This window comes from Macrotis lagotis, chromosome X (assembly GCF_037893015.1).
Source record: "Macrotis lagotis isolate mMagLag1 chromosome X, bilby.v1.9.chrom.fasta, whole genome shotgun sequence".
NCBI classification, from domain to species: Eukaryota; Metazoa; Chordata; class Mammalia; order Peramelemorphia; family Peramelidae; genus Macrotis; species Macrotis lagotis.
Window position 1 is genome coordinate 681946463 of NC_133666.1, and position 14876 is coordinate 681961338.

A 14876-nucleotide genomic window follows, 5' to 3' on the forward strand; every position below is an offset into this window, starting at 1 on the left:
AAGGACCTGAATTCAAATTCAGCCTCAGACACTGACTAGCTGTGTGACCTTAAACAAGTCATTTAACTCTGATTACCTCAGATCCAGGGCCATCTCTGGTCATCCTGATTCCTATCTGACCACTGGACCCAGATGACTCTGGAAAGAAAGTGAGACTGGTGACTTAGCCCAGCCCCCCTCACTCAAATCCAATCCATGTGCTTGTCATGGCGTCACCTCCCTGATGTCATTGTCTTCTTCTGACAAACCTCATCATCAATGGACAAAGGACTCACACTGAGAAAACTATGAAGTGTAAACATTTCAATAATATAACAATAATATAACAAGGAACCTAAGCACGACTGGTTCTAGACCTGAGAGACCACCAATGCAGAGCAATAACTCCTCTGGGGCTTTAAGCCTTTACTTGTGTCAACAGAAGATGGTTGGGGTCTGGAGTCTGGATTCTGATCTTCCCTCAAACACTCCATGGGCATGTGTGTGTGTGTCTTTATGTGCATATTACATATATGCACACACATACAGATAGGCTGTGTGTATTTATGCACTTCATCTATGTTTACATGGTATTTATAGAAATCCAGATATTGTATGTGGTCTATCTGATATGCCCACACATATGTAGATATTATATATATATATAGATATTATATATATATCTCATGAATATAGTGATGTATTTATGGAATATTAAAATATCATTATAGGTCAAAATATTGTACATAGTAGAGATCATCAAACTACAGGCCAGATTTCACTCAGGGCCATGATTTGCTGACCCCTGATATACACAATAGACATCACATATTAATCTACATAGACCAGACCTGATAGGAGGAAGTGAGGGGGTAGGAGTTGAGGAAAGAGCTCTCTCTTTGAAGTCAGAGACAAACAACTTGGGATTGTATCTCACATCAGATCTTTATAAGCTGAATGACTTTGGGTAAACCACTTCCTTTTTCTGAGGCTCAGGTTCCCCATATGTAAAATGGGAATAAGACTTGCACTATTTGCCTCAAAGCATTACTATAAAAAGGGCTCTTTAAAACTCTGAAAGAAGAAGCTATTCTATTACTGCATTTTTCATAACATCTAAATTTGGGTCCCAGTTTTTTCATTTTTTTAGCTTAGGACTTGAGAATTGGGGGAGGTTGGTTTTTAACTGTCAAGTCAGTGAACCATTTCTTGACCCAAGCTGAGGCTACTGTGGTCTTTTCCCCATTTCATGTCAACATTAATTAAGCACCTTCTGGCATGAATGAATAATTGAATTAATTCCTTCCAGTGTGGAAGGATTTGAGTTTGTCTGCCCTGAACCTCACCTGCTGAGATATTATGTAGATTTCTCCTGAAAACGAGTGAGCAAGCCATGTACTGATGCCCCATCTGCCCACAGGTCTGCCAGCTGAGCCTGGGAAATATTTCCCAAGAACATCATTGTCTTGATTCCTTCTGAAGCACCTCAGAACTAGGGATTGGTGACCCCCCACTGAGCCGGTGGGTACTGCCAGAGCCATTCTGAGCGGTGGCCCTTTGATCATAGAGGTACAGCCCTTTGAGGCCCCCTTCATCTAAGGCCGTAGGGTGATCGGCTGCTTAGAAGTCTCCCCCCCATTGCTCTTTCTGGCTTGGAGGAAAGCAAAGTTACCCAACCACTTTGAGAACTGGCTGAAAGTTCTCTCTGGTTACCATTTGCACAACATGGAGGGAGGATGGGAAGGAGTGTAGATTGTTTTGAGAAGTTATATGACCATTAAGGGAAATATTGAGAAGTTAGAGGGCAATTCATGGAGGGCAACCAGGACAGTGAAGAGTCCCCAGTCTATACCATATTAGGGCTGGTTGAAAGAATTGAAGATATTAATAGGGAAAAGAGAAGAGAGAACTGACTCTTAAAGGTCAGAATTTTAAAGAATCTCCATTCTGCTCAGTTCCAAAGGGCAGAACTAAGAATGGGGGCAATTGTTGAGAGGTAGATTCAGACAGAGACATTTATTTTATCCCATCAGTCAGAAGCACCTATTAATCACCTGTATTTTTACGAAGGATTATATTAAGTCCTGGGAAAGCAAACACATGCAAATGATTATGTCCAATTGGGATGGTCCATGGAAGGAAGGTGCCAACATTGAGGGAGATTAGGAAGGGTTTCCCCTTGACGTTGGTACAGTAGAGCGAATGCTAGACCTAGAAGGAAGACTAGAATTCAAGTCTAATCTTGAACATTAAGGATTATTTTTGACTAGTCTCTGACTTTCTGCCTCAGTTTCCTCATCTGTAAAATGGGGATAATAATAGCCTTTCCCTCCTAGAGTTTGTTATGAGGATCATGATATTTGTAAAGCTTTTGCAAACTTTAAAGGGATGTATAAGTGCTAGTTGTCATTATCATAATTATTATTGTTATTAGTATTTAGACTTGATATAAGAAAAAATCTTCCTAAAAATCAATAACACAAAAGTGGGAGGCAGTATAGCTTAGTGGATAGCACCCTGGCTATGGTTGGGAAAACCTGAATTCAGTTCCTCCCCACTTCTTCTTACTAGCTATGTGACCCTGAACTCATTTCCTTATCTGCCACATATATAAAGTAATAATATTTTGAACTATCTCTTACTGGTTGTTAAAGGGTTTAGGAATTAAAAAGCATTTCACGAGTTTTTTATGTGCTCTGTAAACATAAGCTGGAGCTTAAAATCAAGAAAACCTGGGTTCAAATACTACCTTAGATCTTACCAGCTTATTTATGTATTTATCTCTCTTAGCCTCAATCTCCTTAAGTTTAATATGAGAGGGTTAAACTTGATGGGCTCTAAAGTCCTTGTCATTTTAAGTCTATGTGAGTTTTTTTTTTATTAAACATAGAATGGACTGACTTGTAAGGTAGTCAATGAAAATTCCCAAGTTTGGATGATGACCTGTGAGGAATACTGCAGAAGGGATGCATATCTGGCTATGGGTGGGATTAGACAGTCTTAGAAGTCCAGTCCAGTTCTATGATCTCTGTCTGGCATGTCCAAGGAAAGGTTAGTGTCACTTCATTTTAGAAATGGAGAACAAGATAGTAACCAACATTTTAAGAATTGTGAAATGGTAAACCTAAAAATGAATGATCCCCAAATTTAACTTAATTACTCAAAAAAATCAAATTTACCAACAACTAAATAAAAGCCAGATTTTTTTTTTCCTGACCTAAGAATTGTTCTTTGTAACCTCATTTAGGATTTTCTTGGCAGAGATACTGGAGTTATTTACCATTTCCTTCTCCAGCTCATTTTATAGGTGAGGAAACTAAGGCAAACAGAATTAAGTATCCAGGGGTTGCATGGATAGTATCTGAGGCCATATTTGATGTTTTCTTGGCAAAGATTCTGCAGTGGTTTGCTGTTTCCTTCTCCAGTTCATTTTACAGATGAGGAAACTGAGGTAAACATGCTTAAGTGACTTGCCCAGATTTGATGTTTTCTTGGCAAAGATACTAGAGTGGTTTGCTGTTTCTTTCTCCAGTTTATTGTATAGGTGAAAACTAAGGCAAACAGGATTAAGTGATTTGACAGGGGTTGCATAGCTAGTATCTGAGGCCAGATTTGATGTTTTCTTGGCAAAGTTACTGGAGTGGTTTGCTGTTCCTTCTCTAGCTCATAAGGAAACTACAGGGTGATGTGACTTGCCCAGAGTCATCAACCTAGCAAGTGTCTGAACCTGTATTGGAAACTCAGGAAGATGAGTCTTCCTGACTCCAGGAAGTACTCTATCTACTGCACCACCTAGCTCCCCAACCCCTAAGAATAACTACTGTCTTATTTGCTATAAAGCCACAGCATCCAAAGGATCAATCAATAAATAAACATTTATTAAGCACCATATAGAAAATATGCATTTCTGAAACAAAGGACAGTCCCTGGCCTCAACTTCCAAACAAATAGAAAGAAACCATAGACAGGATAACCAGGAAATAATTAAGAGAGAGAAGGCAAACAAAGGCTGATCCTCCCATTGGACCTTGCCAGTTCCTCCTTCCCCAATTCTATGCCTCCCTGGTCTCAGTCCTGTCCAATACTTCTTTCCTTCCTTTCTTTTTTGAAAGCTTCACCAGAGTCAGCTGGAGCTCCAAGACGTCCGGCTCTCTTACCGGCAGCTCCAGGTCAAGGTGGAAGAGCTCAGCGATGAGCGGAGTCTACAGAGTTTTAACGCCACTAGCACGTCGCTCCTGTCCGAAATTGAACAGAGCATGGAGGCCGAGGAGCTGGAGCAAGAACGAGAACAGGTGTGACCCCTGGGGAGCATGGACCTGGACCTAAATTTCATGGGCAGCCGCAGGTTTGGTTCCTGGGTGGGAGGCGGGTGGGGATCAGAACTTGTGACATTGTGGACCACGAGGAGAAAAAGATCTGGGGAAGGAGAGGATTAGTGGACCACAAGCTCAGTAAGCTATAGCAGCCCAAAAAACAATGTCATCTTGGTCTGCATTAAGAGATATAAAATATTCAAGATTACAGAGTGGTGATGGTGATGATGATGATGATGATGATGATGATGATGATGATGATGATAGCTAACATTTATAGATGGGCAGCTAGGTAGCATAATAGATTGAGTACTGGGCCTAGAATCAGGTAGACCTAGGATTCAAATCTGATCTAAGACATTTACTAGCAGGGCAACTAGGTGGTGCAGTGGATAGAGCACTGGCCCTGGAGTCAGGAGGACCTGAGTTCAAATCCAGCCTCAGATACTTGATAATGACCTAGCTGTGTGACCTTAGGCAAGTCACTTAACCCCATTGCCTTGCAAAAAAAATAAAAGAAAAGGCATGTACTAGCGACATGACCCTGGATAAGTCCCTTAACCTTATTGGTATCAGTTTCCTTTTCTGTAAAATGAGCTGGAAAAGGAAATGGCAAACCACTCCAGAATCTTTGCCAAGAAAACCCCAAAAGGAATCACAGAGAGTCAGACATGATTGAAAATGACTCAATAACAAAATATTTATAATTCAACATTTTAAGATTTTTGCAAAATAGTTTCCTTAGTTTATCAGATTTGATGATAGCACCACACCATACTATGTCCTGGTCAGTCATCATCTGAGATATTGTGTTAAATTCTGGGCAACACATTTTAAGAATGACTTGGGCAATCTGGAGAACATCCAGAGGAAGGAAGTCAAGATGGTGAAGGGATTGGTCACTTGTGGGGAAGGAAGGGTAAAGAAATCATTTAGTTTTGTTTTTTTTTAATTAAGCAGTAGAAAAAAAAAATACTGATTTTTAAATTCAGAGGACATAGGTTCAAACCCTGATTGAACTGCTTACTATGTGGGTGACCCTGGACAAATTATTTAATCTTCCTGGGCCTCAATTTACCCATCTGACCATGTCATAAATGGATTAGTTGAAAAAGTAGGGATTATGGATTGGAAAATAAAAAAAAAGTAAAAATTCTCTTACATGATGACACTTTAAACTATTTGAAAATGCCTTTGGGGGCGGCTAGGTGGCACAGTGGATAAAGCCCTGGCCCTGGAGTCAGGAGTACCTGAGTTCAAATCCGGCCTCAGATACTTAATAATTACCTAGCTGTGTGGCCTTGGGCAAGCCACTTAACCCCATTGCCTTGCAAAAACCAAAAAAAAAAAAAATGCCTCTGAAGTCAGAGGGCCTAGGTTCAAATCCTACCTCTCTTGTGACCTTAGACAACTCCTTTCACTACTCAGAGCCTGTTTTTTCAACTCAAAATGAGGGCATTGGCCTTGATGGCTTCTAAGGCTCCTTCAAGCTCCAAACCTAGGGTCCTAGGAAAGATCTTCCTGAAGAAAAGATTTTATAATGGACTTTTCCTGCTTGGCCAAGCTAAGAGTCAACAGAAGGGAAAAAGAAAAATGTCACGAGTCTATCCTTTCAATGAGCTCACATGCCTCTTGAGGGATGAGGCATTCATACAAACAAGGAGGTAACAAGGGAGCACTGGCTAAGCTTTCTGGGAAAGTCTAAGAAATGGGGGGGGTGCCTATCAGAAGGGAGATGGGCAAAGGGGAAGGGCTGCTCAAGACTGGCAGAGCAGGCAGCATCTGAGCTGAGCCTTGAAGGAAGAAAACTAAATTGTAGAAGGTACCTAGGAAGTGGGCATGGGTGCCAGTGCAAAGAAGGGAAATAGCAAGGGGAAACTGGAGACCTATCTTGTTCTGCTAGGCCACAGGGGACAGAACAGGTGACCTTGGGAAACATCTAATGGCTCAGGTTGAAGACCAAAATTAGAATCGGCTGCCTTGGGTTTCCCTTCCCTGAAGGTTTTTAGTAAGCATTTATGAAATGTCACTGATAATCCAGGTCCTCAGGGAAGTCACTTAAGTTCACAGAGCCCTGGACAACTTTCTAAGATCATATGTCTACTCTGATCTACACTAAGAAAGAGTTTTCTTCCTGGGACTTGTATAGCCAATATCATTATGGGTCTGATCTACTAAAAAGAAAAATAGGGGTGGCTAGGTGGCACAGTAGATAGAGCACCAGCCCTGGAGTCAGGAGGACCTGAGTTCAAATGTGGCCTCAGACCCTTCATAATTGCCTAGCTGTGTGGCCTTGGACAAGCCACTTAACCCCATTTGCCTCGCAAAAAAAAAAAAAGAAAGAAAGAAAAATGAACTGAGTTGTAATGAAAGTTGCTCAGTTAGAAAGACAAAACTGAAACAGGCCCTGCCCTCAGGGAGCTTACATTCTATCATCAGGTAATCAATAAAACCTTTAATAAGTGCTTTCTCTATGCCAGATTCTAGGAATCTGAAAACAAAATTAGAAATCCCTGCCCTTAAAGAAGCATGGATTGGGGGAGGGGGCAGTGAGAAGAACCTGGGTCCTAGAGGCAGAGGATCTGAATTCAAATTCAGCCTCAGACACTTACTAGTTGTGTGACCCTAGGTGAGTCACTTAACCCTGCTTACCTCCAAAAGGAGAAATATACATGCTATTGAGTGGAACAACATAGATAGATAGATAGATAGATACATAGATAGATAGATAGATAGATAGATAGATAGATAGATAGAAAAGTAAATAGCAAAACAACAGAGATACATACATTATATCTATCTATAGAGAGATAGATACACATAAACATGTGTGCATTTTATATATCTATATGAGTATGTTATATACATACTTGGGTATATATATATACACACATATATATATATAATGTGTGTATAATATATCCACATGTATATATGTATGTGTCTATATTTTGCTATATAATATATCCTTTTGTATATAATATATACATCATGATTATATAATATATACAACATATTTACAATATATACAATATGATACATACAAATATATAATTTTATATGATATAAACTGTATGTACATGCATATTACATGTGTGTATGTAATTCACTTGTATATATGTTTGTGTGTGATGTGGCTAGATACAGATATATAGGACAGACAAGATAATGTTCACTCACTCATGGACTGTATTAAGAGCCAGATGGGGTTCAGTGTCGGGGAACCCCACTGTCCTCCTCCCGGAACAGTCCATACCTGCAATTTGGGATTCCGTTCTCAGCAGCATGTTTTAGGAAGGCTGCATGTAAAGAGGAGGGTACCCAGTTGCCAAAGGGTCTCGAGTTTGTATGATAGAAGGGATGTTGAAGCCGCTGGATGTTTGACCTGAAAGGAGACAGCGATCCTATCTCCAAGTGTTTTCAAGTATTTTAAGGGCTGCCATTTGGAAGAAGGATTAACTGTGATCTGCTGGATCTGAGTGATCAGTACTAGCAGCAGGGATAGGACTTACAAAGAGGCAAACGTAAGCTGAGTCTGGCTCTGTCATATGCTGCCTATGTGTGTGAGACCTTGGACAAGTCAACTCGTGTCTCTCTGGGCTTCTATTTCACCTACTGTAAAACAATGGGTTTGGACCACCTCAAGGCCTGACCCTGAGCTCCTTCCTTATTGTCCCAGAGTGGACTGAGCTGTCCCTGGAGTCTGTAACAATCAGTTAACATGCATTTTTTGAGCACTTACTGTTTACCGGATACCAGAGTGAGTTCCCATCATTGGAGATAGTGAAACAAAAGATGGATGATGGCTTTTAAGGACAGGTTGGGTGGGAGGCTCTCTCAGGCCCAGGTGAGGCTAGACTGCCACCTGGCTTCTGGGATTTTGTCAGGGCAGAGCTAATTTCCTTTCCTTCCTACTCTCAGCTCCTCCCACTTACATTCTTGTGAGTTCCCAGGAAGCTGGCCTGGCCCTGATTTTGTAGCTCCAGGGGCTGGCACCTGAGTGCCATTGCCCTTTGCCCTGCTAACTGTTCTCACACACACACACACACACACACACACACACACACACAGACCCCTCCTTTCCCAGGTGCCTCTCACCTTTTCCGCACCCATCCACATGACTTTCCGGCTCGTGTACTTGGGCGTGAATGTCCCAAAACACCACAGGGAGGAGGGGCAAGCGAGGCCCTGATCAGACGTGTGGAAAACCACTCAGGATACCATGGCAGGATTTCATGGAAGGGGTAGTTAAGGAAGAGAGGCCTGGGATTCTGGGTGCAAAAGGGCAGGCAGGCTCCTCAGAGGCTGGCGTGGGGAGGGTTGGCAGCCTCTTCTCTGGCCCGCATTCCAATGTCATTTCTTCCCCGGGCCAGCTGAGGCTGCAGCTTTGGGAAGCTTATTGCCAGGTCCGATACCTCTGCTCCCACCTCCGGGGAAATGACAGCGCCGACTCAGCCGTCTCCACAGATTCCTCGATGGACGAGTCGTCAGAGACCTCGTCGGCCAAGGATGTACCAGCCGGCAGCTTACGCACGGCTCTCAGTGAGCTCAAGAGGCTTATTCAGAGCATAGTGGATGGAATGGAACCCACGGTAAGAGGCCCTGCCAGGGGGCTTCTTGGGCAGTGGTCCAAACACTGTGCTGGGAGTCTGAGACCCTGGGTTGGGACCCCAACTCTGCCCTTCGTTCAGAGGGTGAAATTGGGCAAGTCACAAGGCCTCAGTTTACCCATCCTTAAAATGGGAAGGCTGAAGCTCCAAGGTGCCTCCCAATGTCCTATTCTCTGAGAGTGAGGCCAACATGACCACTGGCATGGAACAAATGGAGGTATAACAGAGAGCCTGGCATCTTTTAATATCTCTATTCCAACTCAGACTGCAGAATAAGACATCTCTAGTTTAGGGCCAGTCAATTTTACTTAACTATGCATGTTTGTATTCAGTTTTATTTTTTATCCCCCCCCCCATTGGTCAGGGAATGACAGGGGAGAGACTGGGAGGAAAGAAAATGGATTTTTTTTTGGTCCATTGAAAAATGTAAAATATAATTTTAAAAAAATGAAATATTTCACTGAAGTCTCTAGTCACCTCACCTAAAAGCACTAGAGACAAGTGAGGAAGATTGGAGTTAGGAGAAAACATGATGTTGTTTTGGATAGAACTCTGGATTTGAAGTAAAGAGACCAGGATTCAGATCCTGGTTCTGTCACTTGTTTCCTGAGTATGATCCTGCGTGAATCACCTTCTCATTCTGGGTCTTAATTTTCTAATCTGAAACATTAAAGTTGGACTGCATGGCCACTAAGATGCCATCTAGCATGGTCTATTATCCTCTGATCCCAAACTCTTGTGTCATTTAATGCTAAATCCATTATGGTCCTGAAGTGCTGGGGAGGTAAGTGGAGGCTCAGATTAAGTCCCCTTGAATACTATCCCTGAATGAGCTCCTACTTCCCTATTCATATGATAGGATACTGCCCTTTCCATTAAAAAAAAAATGCTTATCAGCTGGTAGGCATTGTGTTGGATACTAGCATCCAAAGACAAAAACCTTGGCATCCCTATACCAGGATGTTTCCATTCTACCAGGGGAAGCAGCATCACAGAGAGATGAAAATACAAAGTATTTACAAAAGCATTTCAGGGGGTGGGCAGCTCTACCTAAGGAAATCTGGGTGGGCATCATGTAGGAAGTGACCCTTGAGCTGTGCTTTGTGTGAAGAAATAGAACATTCCAGATATGGAAGGAAACATATACAAAGACATGGAGGCAGGAGATGGAATGTCCCATATAGGGAAAATGCAAGTTGGGATATTTGGAATCCTGTAGGACTATTTGACTGGAAAATGGTAAGTGTGAGGTAGAAAACTCCTGCCCAAGGGCAGTTTGGTGATACAATGGATAGAGTACCAGCCCTGGAATCAGGAGGACCTAAATTCAGATTCAGTCCTAGACGTTTGATATTACTAGCTGTATGACCTTGAGCAAGTCACTTAACCCCATTTCCTTGCCAAAGAGAGGAAGGAAGGAAGGAAGGAAGGAAGGAAGGAAGGAAGGAAGGAAGGAAGGAAGGAAGGAAGGAAGGAAGGAAAACAAAACTGCTCAGAGAAGTTGTAAATAAATAAATGGAGAAAGGTCAGTAGTGAGGAGCTCTTCGTATTCCCAGTTTGACTGTGTGTTAGAAGGAGAGGTGCTGTTCAAAGTTTTCTGGACATACTATTTCCTTGACTTGTCCCTTCAGCCAAATACAGCAGACTCCTGCCTTGTTGACTCTGTTCAGACTCTCTGTCCTTCAGCTCTTATTTCTCTTCAGTTTTCTTCTTCCCGCTGAGTATCAGAATCTTTCTGACTGTGCCAGTTGAGATGAAACGGGAGGAGATGAAACAGTAGGAGAGCTGCCCCTCCCCGTGTTGGCTTTTGGCTGTCTAACTGGGTATTTTATTGTGGTTATCAAGGGTCAGTAGAAGTCCTTAGTAAAATGTAAACTTCTCAAAAGCAGGGTCTTCATAGGTGCTAAATAAATGTTTGTTGTTTATTCAATTGAATCAGATCAATCTGGGGGAAGAAAGAATGATGTCAAACTGGGAAAACTGATGGATGATACCAATGAAATGACTCTGCCCCCCAATCCCTGAACATTAGGGCAATAATGAATCCTGGTTATTTGCAATTAAAAACTGAGCAAAGGCTCTCTATCTCTTTTTGTTTCTGTCTCTGTCTTTCCTTGTCTCTCAGCCTATCTCTCTCTACCTGTCTTTTTCTCTGTCCCTCTCTCTCTGCCCCTCTGCCTCTCTTCTCTGCTTCTCTTCTCTGCTTCTCTGTCTCTGTCTCTGTCTCTCTCTTCCCCCTTTCCCTCTCCTTATGTCTGACTGCTTGGTGTCTCTCTTTTTCTATCAGAGCTCCCGGAGACTTGATGATGATACCTTAGAAGAGCAAATAAGACAAACCAATGAGGACTCAAGAGCATTAAGGGAACTGATGGAAGGAGAAAGAGGGAAACTGAGGCAGAGCCTAGAAGAATTACAACGACTTCACAGCCAGGTGAGTGTTTCCTCAGCTGAAAAGGAAAGGGGGTTCATGGGTTCTTCTGGGCCTTCTCTGTACCTCAGTCATGAGAATTTTCTCAGAAGGCAGTGTGTCATATTGGCCGGGATTTGACATCTAGAAAACTTGAGGTGGACTCTTACCTCTGACACTTATGAGCCCTGTGATCCTGGCCTCAAGCCTCCTCTCTCAACCCTAGTTTCCTCATGTGGAGGAAATGGAGATAAAATCTGTAACATTCGCCACATTGGATTGTTTTAAGGCTCAAGTGAAAGAATGGATGCCAATCACTTTTTTTTAGGGTTTTTTTTTTTGCAAGGCAAATGGAGTTAAGTGGCTTGCCCAAGGCCACACGGCTAGGTAATTATTAAGTGTCTGAGACCGGATTTGAATCCAGGTACTCCTGACTTCAAGGCCGGTGCTTTATCCACTATGCCACCTAGGCGCCCCCATGCCACTTTTTAAAAAAAACTTTAAAATCATATTGAAATTTCAATAATTACTCTTCTTAGAAATGGCTTTCTAAGCTGGCTAGGTGGTATAATAGATAGCCAGGAGGACCAGAGTTCAAATCCGGTCTCAGACCCTTATTAACTGTGTGACCCTGGGCAAGTCACTTCACTCCATTACCTCTAAAACAAAAAGAGAAATGAAATTTTTAAAAATGATTGTCTTTATCACAGGCAATGTGGCATCTTGGAAAAGCCACTAGATTTGCCAGTGACTTTGAGAAGGTCACTTGCCCTCAGTTTCCCCCTTCTGGGAATGAGAGGGTTGGACCAGCTTGACTTCTTGGAAATCACAGAAGAGGTCTCTTCCAACTTTGGGCTCTGGTCAGGGGATCCAGTGATTAGATGGGCTCCGAGATCCCTGCTACCTCTCAATCCCTGGTCCTTGGAGGACCTCTGCTGTCAGCCAAACCAGAGAGGAGGAGGAGGGGCCAGGATTTAACACTGAATGAAGCTGGCCAAGGGAAAAAGGTTTGCTCTAACACTGGCTGGCACACTGCCCTCTGGGCGGTTTACTAAGTCTTCAGTCATTTTTCCGGGAACACTTAGGTAAATGGATAACATTGGTGAGTTTCCAAAGGCTATTTAGCAAGAATGTCTGCACAGAAAGGGACAGTTAATGTTTATAGGTCTTCTCCTTCAAAACAGGGCTCCCTTTACCAGTCCTCTTATTTAAAAAAAAAAAAAAAAAAAAAAAGGAAACAAAAAAATATCATTACCCCTGCAGGGCCAATTCATCCCTAGCCAAAGTTATAGAGGCTAGCCCTGGACACTTTGCACCAAGTTGTAGTGTCCTCCAGGGGGCAGCTAGGTGGCACAGTGGATAGAGCACTGGCCTTGGAGTCCAAAGGACAGGAGTTCAAATCCACCCTAGATGCTGGATGCTTACTTTGGGCTGGATTCCTTCTGATTGCCTCACATCCAGGGCCATCTCCAGTTGTACTGATCCATATTTAGCCCCTGGACTAGATGGTTCTGGAGGAGAGAGTGAATCTGATGGCTTAGCACAGCCCCCCACTCAAATCCAGCCCATGTGCTTGTCATGGCAACACCTCCCTGATGTCAGGGTCTTCTTTGAGAAGGGAGGACAAACATCGTCATCAGTTTCCTCCGGAGCCACTAGATGGCGGAGTGGATAGAACCCTGGATCTGGAGTCAAGAAATCTGGCTTCAGAAACTTTCTTACCCGTGTGACCCTGGGCAAGTCATTTAACCTCTCTGAGGTTCAGTTTCTTCATCTGTAAAATGAAGGCACCTATTTCCCAAGGTTGTTATAATCAGATAATATTTATAAATGAAATAATATTTATAAAACACTTTGCAAACTTGAACATGATAGATAAATGTTAGTTATTCTTATCATTCTCAGGACAGTTAGATAAGAGTGCTAGGCCTAAAGTCAAGAAAACTCATCTTCCTGAATTCAAGTCTGACATCAGACACTAGCTGTGTGACCTTGAGCAAGTCATTTGACCCTATCTGCTGAATTTCTTCATTTGAAAAGTGAACTGGAGAAGATAATGACAAGCCAGTCCAGGATCTTAGTCAAGAAAATCCCAGATGGGGTTATGAAAAGTCAGACATGATCAAAAAATGACTGAAAAACTATTATTCTCTCTCCTCCAGACAATAGAGAAGGAATGTGATGTGGAGCTAAAAGCTACAACTAGGGTGGGGCAGCTGGGGTTTTGTAACAGGCTACAGAACTATAGATATCACTGACAATACTTATCAGGTAAACATGGGTGAATTCTTTTATTTTTTAACCAAACTCATGATATCACTGCGATAGTGAGCTACCTGTCAGGAATTCTGTCTATTAAAGTAGATCAGTACTGGTTTTGTAACTTCCAGTCTTAAAGAGCTGCTTGGGGGCACTGAGAGGTTCAGCAGGATCACACCGTCAGTATGTTTCAGAGACTGATTTTAAATCTAAGTTCTCCTGGCTCAGAAGTCAGTTCTCTATGTCTCATGTCAGATCGCCCCTCTACTTAGTTAAAATAAGATACGGCCAAGTTGCATACTTCCTTTCCTCCCCCACCCCATTCTATCTGGCAATTACATCCCATCTCCCCTTTCTTGGCCTAACTGGGGAAGCAATGAGGCAGAGGCCTCACACCTCGTGTACAAGGCATCTGCTCTGTCTCTCCTACATAGGGAGAGAGATATTCAAACCTTGCTTGACGCCCTCCAGCATCACAGAGCCCATGATTCCTGGTGGTGGCCCATTCCATTTGGGGATGGCTGTCCTTATTAGGAAGTTTTTCTTCACAACTGGGTATGATGTCAACCCTTTCTTCTTAATTCTCACTTCTGGATCCAAAAAGACCAAGTCTAATCCCCCTGCATTCAGTTATTTAGTGCACTGGCTAGAAACCTAGCTTGAAGTTAAGACTTGAGTTCACATGTGGCTTCAGATACTTTACCGAGTACATGATCCTGAAAAGGCCACTTAACTTCTGGTTGCCTTAATTTTTTCATCTGTAAAAATGTGAGTAATAATAGAAGCTGCAGAAACAGTGGATTGAGCACCAGCCCTGGAAGCAGGAGGATCCAAATTCAAATCCAACCTTGGATTTTTACCTAGCTGTGTGACTTTGAGCAAGTTACTCAACTCCATTGCCTTGCAAATAAGAAAGAAAAAAGAAGTTAATAACATCTGCCTACCAGAGTTGTTCTGAGGATCAAATAAGATTGGTTGGGATAGATGACTCCCTAAGGTCTTTTCTGCCTTTGAATATATGATTTTGTGAAGCAGCCAGGGTGACGCAGTGGATAGAAGACCAGGCCTGGAGTCAGGAAAACCCAAGTTCAAATCCAGCCTCAGATACTTACTAGCTGGATGATCTTGGGGAAGTCACTTCACTCTGGGTGCCTCAGTTTCCTCATTTGTAAAATGAGCCGGAGAGAGAAATGGCAGACCACTCCAGTATCTTTGCCAAGGAAAGTTAAACATGGCCAACTAACAATGGTCCAAGATGGTATGGGATATTTCTTCACCCAGTGGTTTCCTATATCGAGATAGGTGGCA

General features: G+C 42.6%; 1 protein-coding gene across 1 annotated transcript in view; it reads left to right on the plus strand.

The window, feature by feature from the left end:
* BICDL1 (BICD family like cargo adaptor 1) overlaps positions 1-14876 on the plus strand; it is a 143413-nt gene that overhangs the window by 92974 nt on the left and 35563 nt on the right. The window contains exons 5-7 of the mRNA XM_074202249.1: positions 4092-4271; positions 8666-8884; positions 11190-11333. Coding sequence (XP_074058350.1) covers positions 4092-4271; positions 8666-8884; positions 11190-11333 — 543 coding nt within the window. The remainder of the gene's footprint in view (positions 1-4091; positions 4272-8665; positions 8885-11189; positions 11334-14876) is intronic.